Source organism: Chelonoidis abingdonii, chromosome 4, assembly GCF_003597395.2.
Source record: "Chelonoidis abingdonii isolate Lonesome George chromosome 4, CheloAbing_2.0, whole genome shotgun sequence".
Lineage (NCBI taxonomy): Eukaryota > Metazoa > Chordata > Testudines > Testudinidae > Chelonoidis > Chelonoidis abingdonii.
Window position 1 is genome coordinate 22,628,805 of NC_133772.1, and position 15,485 is coordinate 22,644,289.

At 52.4% G+C, this 15,485-nt stretch overlaps 1 protein-coding gene across 1 annotated transcript; it reads right to left on the bottom strand.

Annotated features, from left to right (window-relative positions):
* Positions 1 to 1,636: 1,636 nt before the first annotated feature.
* Positions 1,637 to 14,873, bottom strand: LOC116825207 (glutathione S-transferase 2-like). Its single transcript, XM_075064951.1, has 8 exons — positions 14,766 to 14,873; positions 11,281 to 11,361; positions 4,780 to 4,842; positions 4,186 to 4,267; positions 3,846 to 3,946; positions 3,130 to 3,225; positions 2,896 to 3,006; positions 1,637 to 1,968 (listed from the first exon to the last, which is right to left on the bottom strand). The coding sequence occupies exons 1-8, from the start codon at positions 14,799 to 14,801 to the stop codon at positions 1,873 to 1,875; spliced, it is 666 nt and encodes a 221-aa protein (XP_074921052.1). The 5' UTR covers positions 14,802 to 14,873; the 3' UTR covers positions 1,637 to 1,872.
* Positions 14,874 to 15,485: the final 612 nt, after the last annotated feature.

Sequence of the window (15,485 nt, forward strand, 5' to 3'; positions counted from 1 at the left end):
TAGCTGGCCCTGGGTTTAGGTGCAGGGAAAGCTGTGTTGTGTGATCATTGTGGGAACAAAGGGCATACACTCCTAGCTTGCCAGAGATGGGAGGAAGACACACAGGAGCCCCCAGCTAACATGCTGCTCAGCAAGGGAGATATAAATCACAGACATGCCATAAACAGTTGCACTCACTGTGTAATGTACTGGCTCTGTTTACATAGGAGAAAGAGTGTGATGGTGCCTCTAGTACAGAGGTGGGCAAACTACAGCCCCTGGCCCCACCTGCTGGCCCCTGCCCCTCCCCCGCAGCCTCACTCTCTCACTCTGCCGCTGGTGCAGAACCTGGCCTGACCTGCTCTGTATGGTGGCACATGGCCTGGCTCCAGCCAGCCACCGTGCTCCAGCTAGTGGTAAGGGGGCAGGAAGCAAGCGGGGTTGGAGAGAGGGCAGGGAAGTTTGGAGTGGTGTGGATAGGGGTTGGGGTGGAATGGGTTAATGGGGCAGGGTCCTGGCAGGCCATCAGAATGAGAAGAGGGGTTGGATGTGGGGCAGGAGAAGGGTGGATGGATGGGGCAGGGGTTTCAGGGAGGTAGATAGGAGGTGGGGCTGGGCCACAACCCCCTCCCCTAACACCCTCCATACATTTACGAAACCTGATGCGGCCCTCAGGGAAAAAGTTTGCCCGCCCTTGAGCATGGTACTGAACCCACAAAGGTAGATAAAAGACCTATTACATCTGCCAGCTAAGGGAGATCTCCTTTAGCTGACACAGCAGAGCCTGGGGCTTTGGAGATTGAAAGGCCAAGGATTTACATAAGCCTCAAAACCCCACCCGACTGGAAGACTGGGTACCTCTCTGCTATTCTCCACTAATGCCCTAGGGGTTCTTTGCAGTTGCACAAATCCAGACTACTCTCCCTAAACCTGCTCGCAGCTGTGGCTCCAGCACATACAAACTGCATACTTGCCTCTAGCTGTCAGGCGGCACGCTGCAGCAGCTCAGTGCTTGGGACCAAAGCTTCCAGACAGCTCAGCTCTACTGTAGGCACCTAAAGGGAGAGGCCAGACTGAGTTCTCTGGGGTCAGAAGAGGGACTGCAGGGGCAGCGCACTTAGAACCTGATTGGGTGCATCCAACTTTCTCTCCCCTCTACTTGGCTGAGCAGTCCTTTCGAGGGAGGAGTGATTTTAACTAGTACCAATGATTATGCATTGGAATAGTACATCAGGGCTTTCTCCTGATGGCCCTCAGGAACTAGCCAACTTCTTATACGTCTCTATCAACAAAAAAAAAATCTTCCGTCCCCTTTGAAACACGATGTTCTTTCTGCACGTATGATCACAAGCCAGTGTGTGTGGGGTGCTTCAGGAGAGAGGACGTTTAAGGGGAGGGAAGAATTATCCTTCTGTTTATATTTTAATATGCACATGGGCTCAAAGGAGTGGTGGGTGCTTAACTCCTCTGAAATTCAGAGCCGTTTGTCAAAGAGCAACTTGGCCCTCTGAAGAGCACCAATGGGAGCAGGAACTGGCCTGCATGCTGGGATAAATGCTGAAACTCAGAAGAGGTTTAAAAGTAGAACTAAGGGTCTACTAATCAGAACTCCCTAGAGATCTATTTTTAAAAAACAAATAGAAACCAGGAAAGTCAATAAGCTGAGATGACTATACAGTCACCAAAATGTTTTCATTAGCCAGTAAGTGGGAATCGCAGCTAGCTTAGCAGGAAGGATTACAACAGGACTTGCAGATTTCAGCTATTACTGATTTGCTGTTTAATGTGACTTGGCAAGCTAGAGGGGTCCCAGGGGTCTCCAGCTCCTTCTCAGATGCTGCAGTGGGTCAATGCCAACAGAGTTGTTTGAGATTTGCTGAGCTCCACTTGAGCCTACTCCTTTTTGTTCTTCCACTGGGCAGATCTCCAGAAAATGGGAGCCTTCATGTAGCGGCCAGAACTCATGTAGGCTGCGATCTTCTCCAGGGCCTATAGGGAAAGCAAAAGATCCATCAATGTAAAGAGACATCATCAGCTCCTCACATGCCCCCTACCCATCATCACAGCCAGAAATTCAGCACAGGCCGCAGCCAAACAGCTGCTTGGGAATCGTTCCCCATTGCAAACCAGAAAGGCATGCAGCCATGTCTTGTCAGACGTGTCCTATGGCCCAGTTCTTTTGGAGGACCAAAGGTCTGATCCAAAGTTTGCTGAAATCAGTGGGAGCCTTGACACAGACTTCAAAAGGCTTTGGATCAGGTCCAAGGATGTGATTTTTCAAAGCTGCTGACCACTCACTGCTCCGATCGATTTCACTCAGCACTTCTGGAAGCCAGGCCCTTACATCGCCGAGCTGCTCTACATTTAGGAGCAGATAAAGCACTTTCTAAAAGCCGGAAGTCCTGTAACTTCTCAAAGCTCCATCTCTCAAAAACAGTTTGTTTGGTTCCAAACTCAGTCCGCTACTCAAAATCTCCTCTGCCCAAGAACCAAGCTTGAAAAATTCAGGACGGTAATGATGTGCACTTGCAATATATTATTCAGCTACTAGGTGACTATGTGCTGTGCACCAGTTCCCTGTCTGGAGCTTTTCACAAGGGAGACAGTGCTGGAACTTGAGCTGTGTGGAAACTTGTTTGTATGTCTTTAGTGTGTGATTGTCTTCTATAGTGAACACCTCCTGTTTAAGGTGAACTCTGATTCCATATATTGTGAAAAGGACCAAGAGGTGGGTTATTGTTTTAACAAGACAAAGGGTGCAGAAGGCTTAGAATGGAAACCATCTATCAACTATAATTGACAAAAGTAAGTTGACCAAGGGTCACATGCTGCAGACACTGCAGAACTGGAACTAGCTTGGCCATCCCCGGAGATCCAGAGAACAGCATGTCACAGGGGAGTCAGGGCCAAGCTCACCTCAAATCGGTCAAGAAAATCCTTCAGATTCTTCAGCTGATCCAGGCATTTGGGTGCAAACAGGCGGGTCTGATCCAGGATATCATACATGAGGAAGTCGACATAGGTGAGCTTGGAAATCAGAATGAAAATAAGCAGAGAGTCAGATCAGAACCATCCCGATCTGCACTTCCCATCTCTGGCCTCTCTTTAGCACAAAGCAGCTACGTCCTCAGTCCCTGTCTAGTCACATACCTTCTCCCCAGCAAACCACTTCCTGTCCCCCAGGAACTGGGAGAACAGTTTCAGCTTCCCGGGCAGCTGCTCCAAGTACTCCGGCTTCAGTTTCTCCTGCAAAAAGAGAAAACAGAAGCAAGGGAGCTGTGGGTCAAATCCTCACAATCCCTATCACCCAGAGTTCCGGCTTTCTCAGGTGGCCCAAGACAGTGACAGGGGTAATTCAGTCCCAACCTTTGGGGCATAAACTGATTATCTGAAGGGAACTCCCGTCCCAGACACTCTCCTCCCTGCCATGCCAGCATCAAGTAACTAGTCTGGTGCATGACAGAAATGATTCACCTTCCTTTGAAGGAGGAGACTGTAGCTAAAGAGGAGCCGTAACAGACTTCACAGACTGGTCTGCTCTGACACACAATCCCTGACCAATTCCACCTCTCTTTGTCTGTGAGGCAGCGTGGGTTGGGGGGAACAGGCAGTGTTGAATCTAGGGAGGGCTCAAATTCTATCCTACCTCTGCTACTGGTTTATTATGGGACCTCAGGCAAGTCACATCACTTCTCTCTCTCACGCCTCTCTAAAATGGAGATAACTACTCTTCTTCCCAGGTAATTAATGGAGGCTTGTAAAGCTCTGGATTATATCTACACCTGTTAACCCCATGTGACCCTCCTGAGCCATCTGTTGCACTCCAGCTCTGACCCACACCCCCAGGGGAGCAGGGATACACTCACAAAGTCAGGGCTGTAGCACATCCTTGCAAAGGCCAGGCGGAAATCCATCACCTGGTTCTCCAGCACGTCCACTCTCTGTATCTCCTCCTCGCTCTCACCAGCTGGGAACCAGAAAACACACAGGGGCAGAGAGGCTCAGCAACCCTGGTTTAAATCTCAACTAGCCTCTAAGGGCCTGTCTTCGCTGGGGGGAATTGACCAGCACAGCTGTTCTGAAATGACCTAGGTCTTCTAGAATAATAGCCCATCTCTTTTACTCTGGACTAGGGACCTATTCCAGAGGAGCCGGTCCAGTCAATTTTCCCATGCAGACAAGCCTTCGACTCGCAGCAATACTCACCCATCTTGTGTTTGCGCGCTATGTAGCGGAGGATAGCATTGCTTTGCGTGAGCTTTGTCTGGCCGTCAATGAGATAGGGGAGCTGGGAGGGCAAAGAGAGGATGTCAGGGGTTAAGTTCTTCCCACCTGTTTATCCTACTCTTGGAGGGCACCAAGCTACTTGTGCCTCCTAGTCAGTGGGAGGTCAAAGAGTAGAGCTAAGTGTCTCATGAGCAGGCCCTGCACATTGCTGAAGTCCACCTGTGCTCAGACACAGCCTCTGCCTGCCCCTTTTTTACCCTGCTTGGGGGAGCAGATGGACAGCAGGGCCCCAGATTCACTGTTGAATGCCTAGGATTTAACCTTACGGCCATGCACAACCACCGATCACACTCAGGCTGGGCATGGCCACGTGCTCGCTGCTGCAAAGACAGCAAGGTCTGAGACTCCTGCACCAGCCAAGGGGGCATTGGAGAGAGCCGGAAGCCCTTCCCCAGCCAACAGCCTGGCTCCACCTCAGAGCCAGCTGTGAAAGCTGCTAGTCTCCAACCACTTCCTCTCTGACGCTGTCCCCCCAGTGACACACGGGTAACAGCAAAGGAGGCTGCTACGTACGTTCGGGAAATCCAGCCCCAGCTCTCTTTCCTCGTTAGTCCATTGGCTTATATCATAATCAGGACTTGAGGTAAAGAACAGGATGGTAAGTCCCATGGCATGGACACCTGCCCCCCACTGAATTTCCCTCACACCAACCCTCCAATCCACCCACTGCACTTCCCAATCAACATCACCTCCCCACAATTGCATCTCCACCCCTATTCTCTACACCCATCTCTGCATCCCCAGCCATCACTGATACCCCACGAACATCCACCACACTGCATCTCTCCCCTGCCACACACACCACACCCACTCACTGCATCTCCAACCACCAACTGCTAACACAAATACCCACACCCACTGCATCTCTCCCCGCCACCCACAGCACCACACACACTGCATCTCCCTCCCCACACCCACTGCATCTCCCATCTTCCCCACACCACTCACTGCATCTCCACCACCACTGCTACCTCCACAAACACCCACCCCACTGCATCTCTCCCCTGCCATCCTCACACTCACTGTGTCCTTTCCTCCCATCCTCTCATTCCGCCACCTAACATCCTTCCTCCACCATCTCCCTTCCTTCCCCATATCCCCCTCCCAAACCCCTGTAGCCTTTAAGCCAAGAGTCACACTGTTAGTCAGAAAGGCAACACGTGACTGGTGGTTAGAATTGGAGATTGAGTTCCCTGCTCTCTCCCTCTCCTCACACCTCAGGAGCTGATGGGAGAGGGCCCTGGCCATACCTCAACCTCTCAACAAACACTGGCTCCAAGTCCCCAGGGTGGAAAAAACTTGGGTCCCATGCTGGCCACATACTGGCACCACTCTAGAGCAGCAGAAAAGGGCCAGAACAGACAGAGCTTCCCACCAGGAAAACCCTTGGACAGCCCTATAACTGGGGCAGCAGGTTTTTATAATTTTTGGTGGTAGCCTAGAATGGGTCCAAGTGCCTGCCACCACCTGCCTAAGGCTCGGGGGAGTTGGGGTGCAGGAGGGGAGCAGGCTCTGGGATGGAGTTTGGGTGCAGGCTCTGGGCTGGGGTAGGGCTGCAGGAGGGGGTATGGGCTCTGGGAGGGAGTTTGGGTGCAGAAGGGAGTTTGGGGTTCAGCCTCTGGGAGGGAGTTTGGATGCAGGAGGGGGTTTGGGGTTTAGGCTCTGGGACAGTTTGGGAGCAGACTGAGGGCTGGGGTGTGGGAGAAAATGAGGGGTGCTTACCTTGGGCAGCTCCCAAAAGTGACCCACACACCCCTCTGGCAGCTGCTCCTAGGAGGGGAGGCTGGGGGTCTCCTAGCACCACTGCCCACAAGCACTGCCCCCGCAGATCCCATTGGCCACTGTTCCCGGCCAATGGAAGCTGCAGAGTCGGTGCTCAAGGCGGGGGCAGCACGCGGAGACCGCCCCCACCCCCTCCACTGGGGCCGTGGGACCATGCCAGCTGCTTCCAGGAGTGGGAAGGACCAAGGCCAAGCAGGAAGCTGCCTTAACCCCACTGCACTGTTGGTGGTGGTGGCGAAGGCAGCAGCCAGGGCACCCCAGGGTCTTTTAAATCACCTGAAGGCAGCAGGCAGGGCCGGAGGAGAGACCTGGCCCCGAACACTGATAGAGCATGGGCACCACAGACCCTGAATATTCCTGGAGCACAGGCACCATAGACCCATACAACTTGCCACCCCTGCCCTATACCACACTTCTGCTCAGCTCCTGGCATGGGGCATGCCTGTTCTGACATAGCAGAGCAGCCACTCAAGGCTGTGGTAGCTTACAGCACCCTCTGGGCTGCTCTAACACTGGGCCAGGCCACTTTGAAAGCCACGTGTGTTCCCCCTCCTGTTCCTGAGCTGTGCCATTCTGGACATGCAGCTTGGCATCCGGGCCTAGAAAAAACAGGTAAAAGCCTCCACATATCCAAGCACGAAGGAACAGTGTTGCAGCAATAGATACTTAATAGCCACAATTTTCACCACTGGCCTCTGATTTTAGATGCCAAACCTGGCCACAGACGCCTGATTCTCAGAAGTACCGAGCACCCCCTGCTCCTGTCGAAATCCCTAGGAGCTGCAGCTGCTCAGCACCTCTGAGGAAAGCCATGCTGCTCATTTACATGGCTAACATCAAGCCCCCACAACTGATCCTTTTGGCCAACAAGCCTCTCATTCCTGACAGTGCCATTACGACCTTGGCAGAACATAATGAAATGGCTCAGTGTCAAGGCTAGACCCCATGGTCACAATATGGGGTTATTACTGGAGTGCCAGAGGGCCAGCTGAGAACAGGGTGCTAGGGTGCGCACAGACAAACACAGAAACAAAGACCTTCCTGCCGGGAAGCCCGTCTCTAATAAGATGGGTCAGTAGTTAAGAGCAGAGCCTAGGGATTTGGGAGACTGAAGTTCAAATCTTTGCTCTGCCATGACACTTCCTGGGTTCCCTTGGGGAAACCACGAAGCCGCTCAGAGCCCGAGTTGCCCATCTGTTAACAGCCAGGATCGGAGACTAACCGCACTTCCACCAACACTGGGGGATTGTGAGGCTAAAACAGTAAAACCTGTGAGGTGCTCAGATACAATAATTTTGGGGGCCATATAGGCCCCTAGGATAGGTGGTATCCAACGGGGATTTTTCTATGGATCCTACAGAAACGGCTGTGTTTTGGACCCCATAAAACCTTGCTCTAGGCCACGTTAAATCTGCACTTTCCTCCTAGACTTGGCAGCTAGTGTCAATACGCCCAGTTCACTGCTCATGCTCAGCAGGTCCTGGATTTACCTGCTTCCCCCTGCTGGCACAGGTCCTCTTTAAAATCAGACCGGGGCGTGCAAGCCCAATCGATATGGAAATCCTCACGTTTGCACACGGGCCTGATAAGTGTCATTGGCCATATGCAATCTGGTTCGCTTATCATGCTGCAAAGGTTGGTTTGCCTGCAGGTGCCACAGTGACTAATAAAATAAACGTGAGCAATCCATCCCACTATGCAGCTGAATGGAGATATAACCCGGGGTCTCAACCTCAAGGACCCATCGGGTCTGTCCCTGCAATGAATCTAGGCTGTAATTGCAGCACATGTAAACACCCCGAGCTAGCTTTGATTGGATGGTGGCAGTACCATGACAGCAGTGAATCTGTGTCCAGCACGGTCCATGCACCGAAGTACATACCCGGGTCCAGGTGAGCTTATATAGCCAGCACTGCATTGGCATGCAAGCTAGCTAGAGGCCTGGCTGCAGTTACACCTCCAACTGCAAGTGTAGATAAACCTGAGAGGATAACTGGGGGGCAGGGAAGAGTATATAACCCAGCAGAATAGAGGGGGCGGGCAAGGGCAGCGAGTTCTGAGAATACTCATAGGTCCCCATGGGGCACTTCCCTGATACAAACCTAAGGTCTTTACCCTAGCTTCTGTAAATCCAGGCAGATTCCATTTACACTCAGCTGAGAACTCCCTCTCCCAGCCATTAAAGGCAGGAATCGTAATTCTTAACTGTCTTTTAATCAAGACAAAATGATGCTACTGCTTGTGCACAGCACCTCCAGTGGTACAGGTTCCAGCCAGGGTCTGAAGTTCCAGCCAGAGGATTCGGCCTCTGTGGTTGTCACCCAGTGTAAGGACAACTGCCGGAACTGGACTTCCTGTCCAGTGACAGCTAGTTCTTTTCGCATAAAGAGAGCCAGTCTAGTAAGTTAGAGAAGAAAAAAAAAAAAAAAAAAAAAAAAACAGGCTCGGCATGGAACACCTGGGTTTCACTCCCAGCTCTGTCACTCACATCACACAGGCTTCGGTCTTCACATGCAAGAAAAGGGTGTTTTACAACTGTGAATAGCTGTCTTGAATGTAAAATCTGGTGGGCCAAGGCACTGCGTTCTTACACTTGAATGTGTCCAGTGGTCCTCAACCCTGTGGCCCGTAGGCCGCTGCGGCCACATCAGCCACAGAAGCTGTGCACCATGTGCCTCCTCAGGGCATATGGGTAGCACTAGGATGTGGCCCACAATGGGTAAACAGTTGAGAACCCAATGTACTGATTGATAGGGGAGCCCTCAACCTAGCTGAATCAAGGTAAACTCCAGTCCTCGCCTCACCATGAGTTTTACAGAGAGAGAAATAACTATGTTAAAAAACAGGTGAGAGACAAAGCCGGGGTGAACCTTAAACGCAAAGTCACTCACCCTTCCTCTAAAGGGGAATTTTACTTCATGGTGCCTGGGAAGTTGTGAGGTTGGAATTATCGGATATCTAAAGGGATAGAATGTTGTCATATGTGTTGTATATTATGTGTCTTCGTGCCCAAAGCAACCTATCCTCTATCAACCCCTTCCCCCTTCGCCACTCCCTGCCTGTGCACTAACCAGGTCTGCATTTCTGCTTGGGGAGAATGCACTGTTTTTGACACAGCTGGGGTTTCTTATCACTCACTGTGACAGAGCAGCTCCTGTGACCTTTCAGAAGTAATATAAACGAATCTTGGGATGCTGAACTCAGCCCAAAATAAACAAAAAACAAAGTGGGAAATTAGATCCAAGCCAAGAGGTCACGAGTCTCTCTGCGCCACAGTAGTAGTTACCTAAGCCTCTCTGGGAGAACGGAGATAGGAATGGCGTTACAAGTGTGCTAGCCAGGGTTGAAGCAATGCCCGCAGCCCCATGGACTCCAACTGGCATCCGGGCCCATCAAGTCCATCCTTACAGCAGCAAGAAAAGGCCAGTTCCAGACAGAGGGGCGTGTCTTAATACAGGGCAGATCCCTGCTCTCACACTGAAAGCAAATGGGAGTTCTGCTATCAACTGGCCGTGGGAGCGGAGCGGGCCCTGTAATCAACAGCAATAGAAGCCGATACAGGCCGGTACAACCAGACTTGGAGGAGGAGCAACCTCTAAGGCAGGGAGGGAGAAGGGGGTCTTGTTTATGTAAAGCCTCCGCTCAAATGCGATTGAAGATCTGCTAACTTGTATCATTAAGTTTGCGACCTTTTTGCAGACTTTGTAACTCAGTTATTGCTAGCATAGCCTTTTGAGTTTGTAACCTTTGCAAGCTCTGTAACCTTTTCAAGTTACCACCTTGTATGAACTTCCACGTGTAATACCCATCATAGCAATCGGAGAGAATGTGAACAGGGAGTGTGTGGGGAAGATGAGGGATGTGAACATGGAGTAATATGTGGGAGGGCGAGAGCAAACTGCACGCGTCTGATGAAGTGGGCTGTAGCCCACGAAAGCTTAATGTTCAAATAAATGTGTTAGTCTCTAAGGTGCCAAAGTCTCCTGTTCTTTTGCAAGAAAGAGAGGGGCCAGGAGTGTCTGATATAATCTCCCTGAGAAGGCAGTCATGAACTCTGTAAAAGACGAGAAAGAACCTGTATGCATGGAAAAGGAACTGGTCTCGGAATGCTTCTCAAGTGACGGACACAAGAAAGAAACTCAGTTACATAACAGGAGCCGCCAAGTTCAGCAAAAGGAACAGCCATGCACACAAGGCAGCTGCCTGCTCCTTGACCATGCTCGGCAAGCCTGCATCGTGACCGCAGGCGATACAGCAGAGCGGATACACCAGATCTACCCGCTCAGGCTTCCGGCCTCCATTGCTTGTCTCTGGTAACGTCGCCACCTGTGTAGTGGGGTGCATGAGGTATGAATGCAGTGGAAGTTTGGTGTATGTAATAGTCCATCCTCTTTCCTATCGACCAACAGCGGATCGTTAATAAAACTAATACAGTGTGACCCTGGGTTGGTTTTAGGCGACCTGAGTAACAGGTCTGACCCTGCCTCCCCACGTAATGCAGAGGGGCTGTACAGCCGGCCCTCCAAACTGAAAACTGACCTCGCTAGCTGACTAATCCTCACATCCCATCCCCAGCCAGAGAGTAAAAGGCAGTTTCTAACACAACTGCTGAAACCTGAGCCCCTCCAGGGAGCTCACTGCTAACAGCGAGTCTACGCAGAACTGGTTTCTATCCCTAGCCCTGCAGAGTTGTCCTGGAAAATTTCAGGGGTGGCAGCAAAAGCTGCTGTTCTCCTGCCTGGTGTGATCTGTAAACTGCATCTTGATTGATTTTTGCAGTGGAAAAAAATCTGGCCCTAGTCAATGATTTCCTTGCAATTTCCAGCTGTGATCTGGGCTTGATCCACCATCAGTCTCTCTATTGCCTTCAACAAGCATAGAGCCTAAGTGAAGGGCCTGCTCTAAGGTGACTCAGGACCCAAGATGCCAGGTCAACAAGGAGACCATTCAGTGCTGTTAAAGGACCTGGACACTTATTGCTATTTAACACTGTTGAGCATGGATCTTAAAACCCCCCTTAGCACTAACGATAACAGCGCACCCCTCTCTCACAATGTGATATCCAGTGCATTGGTACAGACCCAGCCACTTCTGTATCCCTCCCCAGCACCAGTTCTGATCTTCACACAGGTTCCCTGCCAAGATTCCAAAAGATAATGCACCTTGCAAGTGCCCGTCTCACGCTCCACAGGTCAAGGCAGCCCGGGACGCGATCTCCAGCCATGACACCTTACCTTCCCCGCTGGGGCTGTATTGCTTGTCCTCAAAGGGAGTGCCCGTGTATTCCAGCAGCAGTCGGATGGCGTGAGCAAGCTGCAAAGAGGAGCACAAGAGCATTTACATGCCAGGATCTCTCCAGTTCCATTGGGCGAGCCCAGAGCTTGCCCCTCTCCAGAGAGCAAGATAAATTGACCTTACCCCCAATTCTGCTCACAGCTGCTGGAGCCCAGGACTATACACAGATCACATGTAACAGCTTCTACCTTAGCCAAACACTGCACAGGGGATTGAACCAGGGAACCTCCATCGCTCAGAGTGGAAGGTGAGAAGGGACCATCATTATCATCTAGTCTGACCTCCTGCACATCGCAGCCAAGAACCTCCCCCACCCTCTCCTGTAATAGACCTGCCTCTGGCTGAGTAACTGAACTATGATTTAAAGACTTCAAGTTTACCAGAATTCCCACTGACTAGTTTTAACTGGCAAGTGACCTTGTGACCCGGTGCTGCAAAGGAAGGTATAAAAAAAAACCACAGGGTCTTGACTAATCCCAATCCCAAATATGATAATCTGTTGCCCCGAGTATGTGAGCAAATTTTCCACCAGCCAGACACCTGGAAAGACTCCCTCTGGATAACTTCAGAGCCTCCTTCATCGAACATCCGGTCTCCAGCCATTGGGGATTTTTGCTACTTGCAGTCACAGACAGGCACAATGTCATTTGTAGCTACCCCATCACATCATTCCCTTATTAAACTCATCAGCTCAGTCTTGAAACCAGTTAGTTTTTTCCATCCACTCGCTCCCCTTGGAGGCTGGTTCCAGAACTTCACTCCTCTGATGTCAAAATCTTCATCTATTTTCAGCTAAACTTGTTTATGCCAGTTTATAGCCGTTGTTTGTTACTGATGGTGGTCCACACTGGCACTGCATCTTCCCTCCCTTATATTATTAACAGAGAACAATCATATCTCCCCTCAGCCTTCGTTTGGTTTGGCTAAAACCAGCCAAGCTTTGCAAGTCGCCTTCTATGTCACAGTGAAGTTTTTCCATTTCTCTGATTATTTGAGATAGCCCTTCTCTATGCCCAGTTCAAGTTTGAATTCATCATTCTTAACCATGAGAGCCGAGATTGCACACGGATATTCCAGATGAGGTCGCATCAGTGCCTATTGGCTAATGGTACTAACATTCCCTGTCTCTATAGAAAATGCAATCCTAGGGTGCATTCAGGCGAGGCTTAACGTTTGTTCACAGTCACATCACATGGGGGCTTCATAGCAACATTCCTGTGATCACGCAATACTCAGGTCTTTTCTCCTGTTGTCTGCTTTCCAAACCGACACAGCCCCAGATTATTTAGCAAATATTTTGTTTTAGTGCCTACATTCATGACCTTGCACTCTGCACTATTAAATTCATCCCATTTCTATTTCCCAGTTTTCAAGGATTCTCCAGAGTCGTCTTGTGGAATATTCCAGTCCTCCTCCTATGGCAATTACCTCCCAGCTTTATGTCACTCACACAGTTTTATTTAGCACACTCCTCTTTTTGTGCCAAGGTCATGAATGAAAATGTTAAGGAGATTGGACCGAAGACTGATCTCTGCATGGAACGCTCCTAGTAACCTCCATCCAGCTTGGCAGTTCATTTTTCAGCATGACCTGTTCCAGTCTCCCCTTTAACCAGTTCTTTATCCACCTTTCAGTTCTCATATTAATCCCCATCTTCTCCAATTTAAGGAATAAATTTCCCATGTGGGACTGTAACAGTACAAGCTGCTGCAGCTTGAGCTAAAGCTCTAACAGACTCAAATCTACCATGGAGCACACATCGTATGTGTGAGGGGAGACCGACAACACACCTGCTCCACAGCGTTACACATGCTGCTATGAGTTTCAATAGCCTGAGTTAGGAACCCTGCATTGCACTATGGACCCCAAGAGGGTCTTTCTTGCTGAGACCACGCGGCAACTAATGGAAAATTGCAATGGGGCTCCTGACCTTCAAGCCACCAGCCACTAGGGGAGCTACACCCACCAATGACATGCTTCCCCTCTCCCAGACATCTGCTGTTGGGAAACAAAACTTTTAAAGACGATTACAGATAAAGTGCCCGGTCAAGGCCTGGCAGTGGGACGGGTCCATCGGAGTTTCACTGCAGAAAGAGGCAGGGGCCAGGAGTGTGTAGGGCTTTCTGCAAGAAGCACATGGGCATTGGCTTCTGGGCAGGGATGACCTTCCCCCGGCCCCACCCTTGGGGAGGGGATAAGGATGGGGGACAGACGTTTTCAGGCGATGGGGCCCTGTGCTCCTAGCTGAATTGTCAACTGATCTGCTTGCAAGAGCCATCCCCCTACCCCAGGCAAATCTTGGCTATCATGACATGTGATCCCATGCAAACCCAATAGAACCAACCCATACATTCCCCTGCAGAGACCTCCTCCATAGCTAGGGGGCTGCCTGCCCCTTTCCTGTATCCCTCTCCCCTCCCCCATAGCTGGAGGGCCGCCTGTACCACTCCTTTACCCTTCCCTCATAGGTGGGGCTGCCTGCCCTGCTGCCAACCCAGCCCCATAGCTAGGGGGCCAACTGCCTCACTCCTTTACCCCTCCCTCATAGCTGGGGGGCTGCCTGTCCTACTCCTTTACCCTTCCCCCATAGCTGGGGCCGCCTGCCCCACTCCCACCCCTCCCCCATAGCTGGGGGGCTGCCTGCCCCACTCCTGCACTCTCACCCCACCCCATAGCTGGGGGGCTGCCTGCTCCTCTCCTGTGTCCCCCATAGCTGGGGGGCTACCTGCCCCTCTCCTGTGTTCCCCATAGCTGGGGAGCCGACTGCCCCCCTCCTTTACCCCTCCCCCATAGCTGGGGAGCTGCCTGCCACACTCCTGCACCCTCACCTCGCCCTATAGCTGGGGGGGCTGCCTGCCCCACTCCTGTATCCCCATAGCTGGGGAACTGCCTGCCCCACTCCTGCACCCTCACCCCGCCCTATAGCTGGGGGGCCGCCTGCCCCTCTCCTCTATCCCCCCACCCCTCTCCCATACCTGGGGGGGCTGCCTACCCCTCTCCTGTGTCCCCCACCCCTCCCCCATAGCTGGGGGGCTGCCTGCCTCACTCCTGCACCCTCACCTCGCCCCATAGCTGGGGGGCTGCCTGCCCCACTCCTGCACCCTCACCTCGCCCCATAGCTGGGGAGCCGCCTGCCCCTCTCCTGTATCCCCCCACCCCTCTCCCATACCTGGGGGGGCTGCCTACCCCTCTCCTGTGTCCCCCACCCTTCCCCTATAGCTGGGGAGCTGCCTGCCTCACTCCTGCACCCTCACCCTGCCCCATAGCTGGGAGGCTGCCTGCCCCTCTCCCACAGCTGCGGGGCCGACTGCCCTACTCCTTTACCCCTCCCCCATAGTTGGGGGTCTGCCTGCCCCACCCCGTCTCCATAGCGGGAGGGCCGCTACCCCACTGCGCGCTGGCCCGGCGCTGCCCGCACTCACCCCGCGGATGTCCCAGTACCCCAGAGTGACCTCCATGCTGCCCCTGCGCTCCGGTCCTGCCGCGGCTCCAAGGGCTCGGGTAGGGCTGCGGGGGCGGAGATCGCAGCTCCCGCCCCGGAACCCGGTTCCTTGCCTGTCCGGCCAAACTCGCTTCCCCAAGCCCTGGCGGGTCGCGGGGGGCGGATCCTGAAGGCTGTGGACCCTACCTGTTAACCCTGTCCTGGCTGTCTGCAGCCGCACAGACCTCTCGCCTGTGCCCCCCTGCTCCCCGCGGGGGACCGACCTCCCACTATCTCTGGGGGGCTTGGAGGTTAATTTAGCTCATTGCTGAGCTGCCTGCTCCCTGCAGTGTTATGCCCTGGTGCTAGCCAACCTGCAGAACTCCCTGCAGCAGGATGGCGCGCCCTCTCTGTCATGTACTTGGGGGTCGGTGGGGCAGGATGTCTGTGTTGTGACAGGGGGGTGACTTGGCAGCACTCTGACTGGGTGTGAGTGACCTTTCTTCCCTGGTCCACCTCGGCCCTTCAATTCGTACCTGGCCCATCCAGGTTCGGGCAGTAATTTGCTCGGGTTCAGAACTGGGTGCGGAAAATAAGCCCTAGGAGGCCAAGTTCGCGTCACCAAACCTGCAAAAACCAAATCCAGGCTTTCCTGGCCAAACGGTAGAGGAAGTGGTTGGTCATATGCACATAGCCAAGTTGGTTGGCAGGGTCTGGCAGG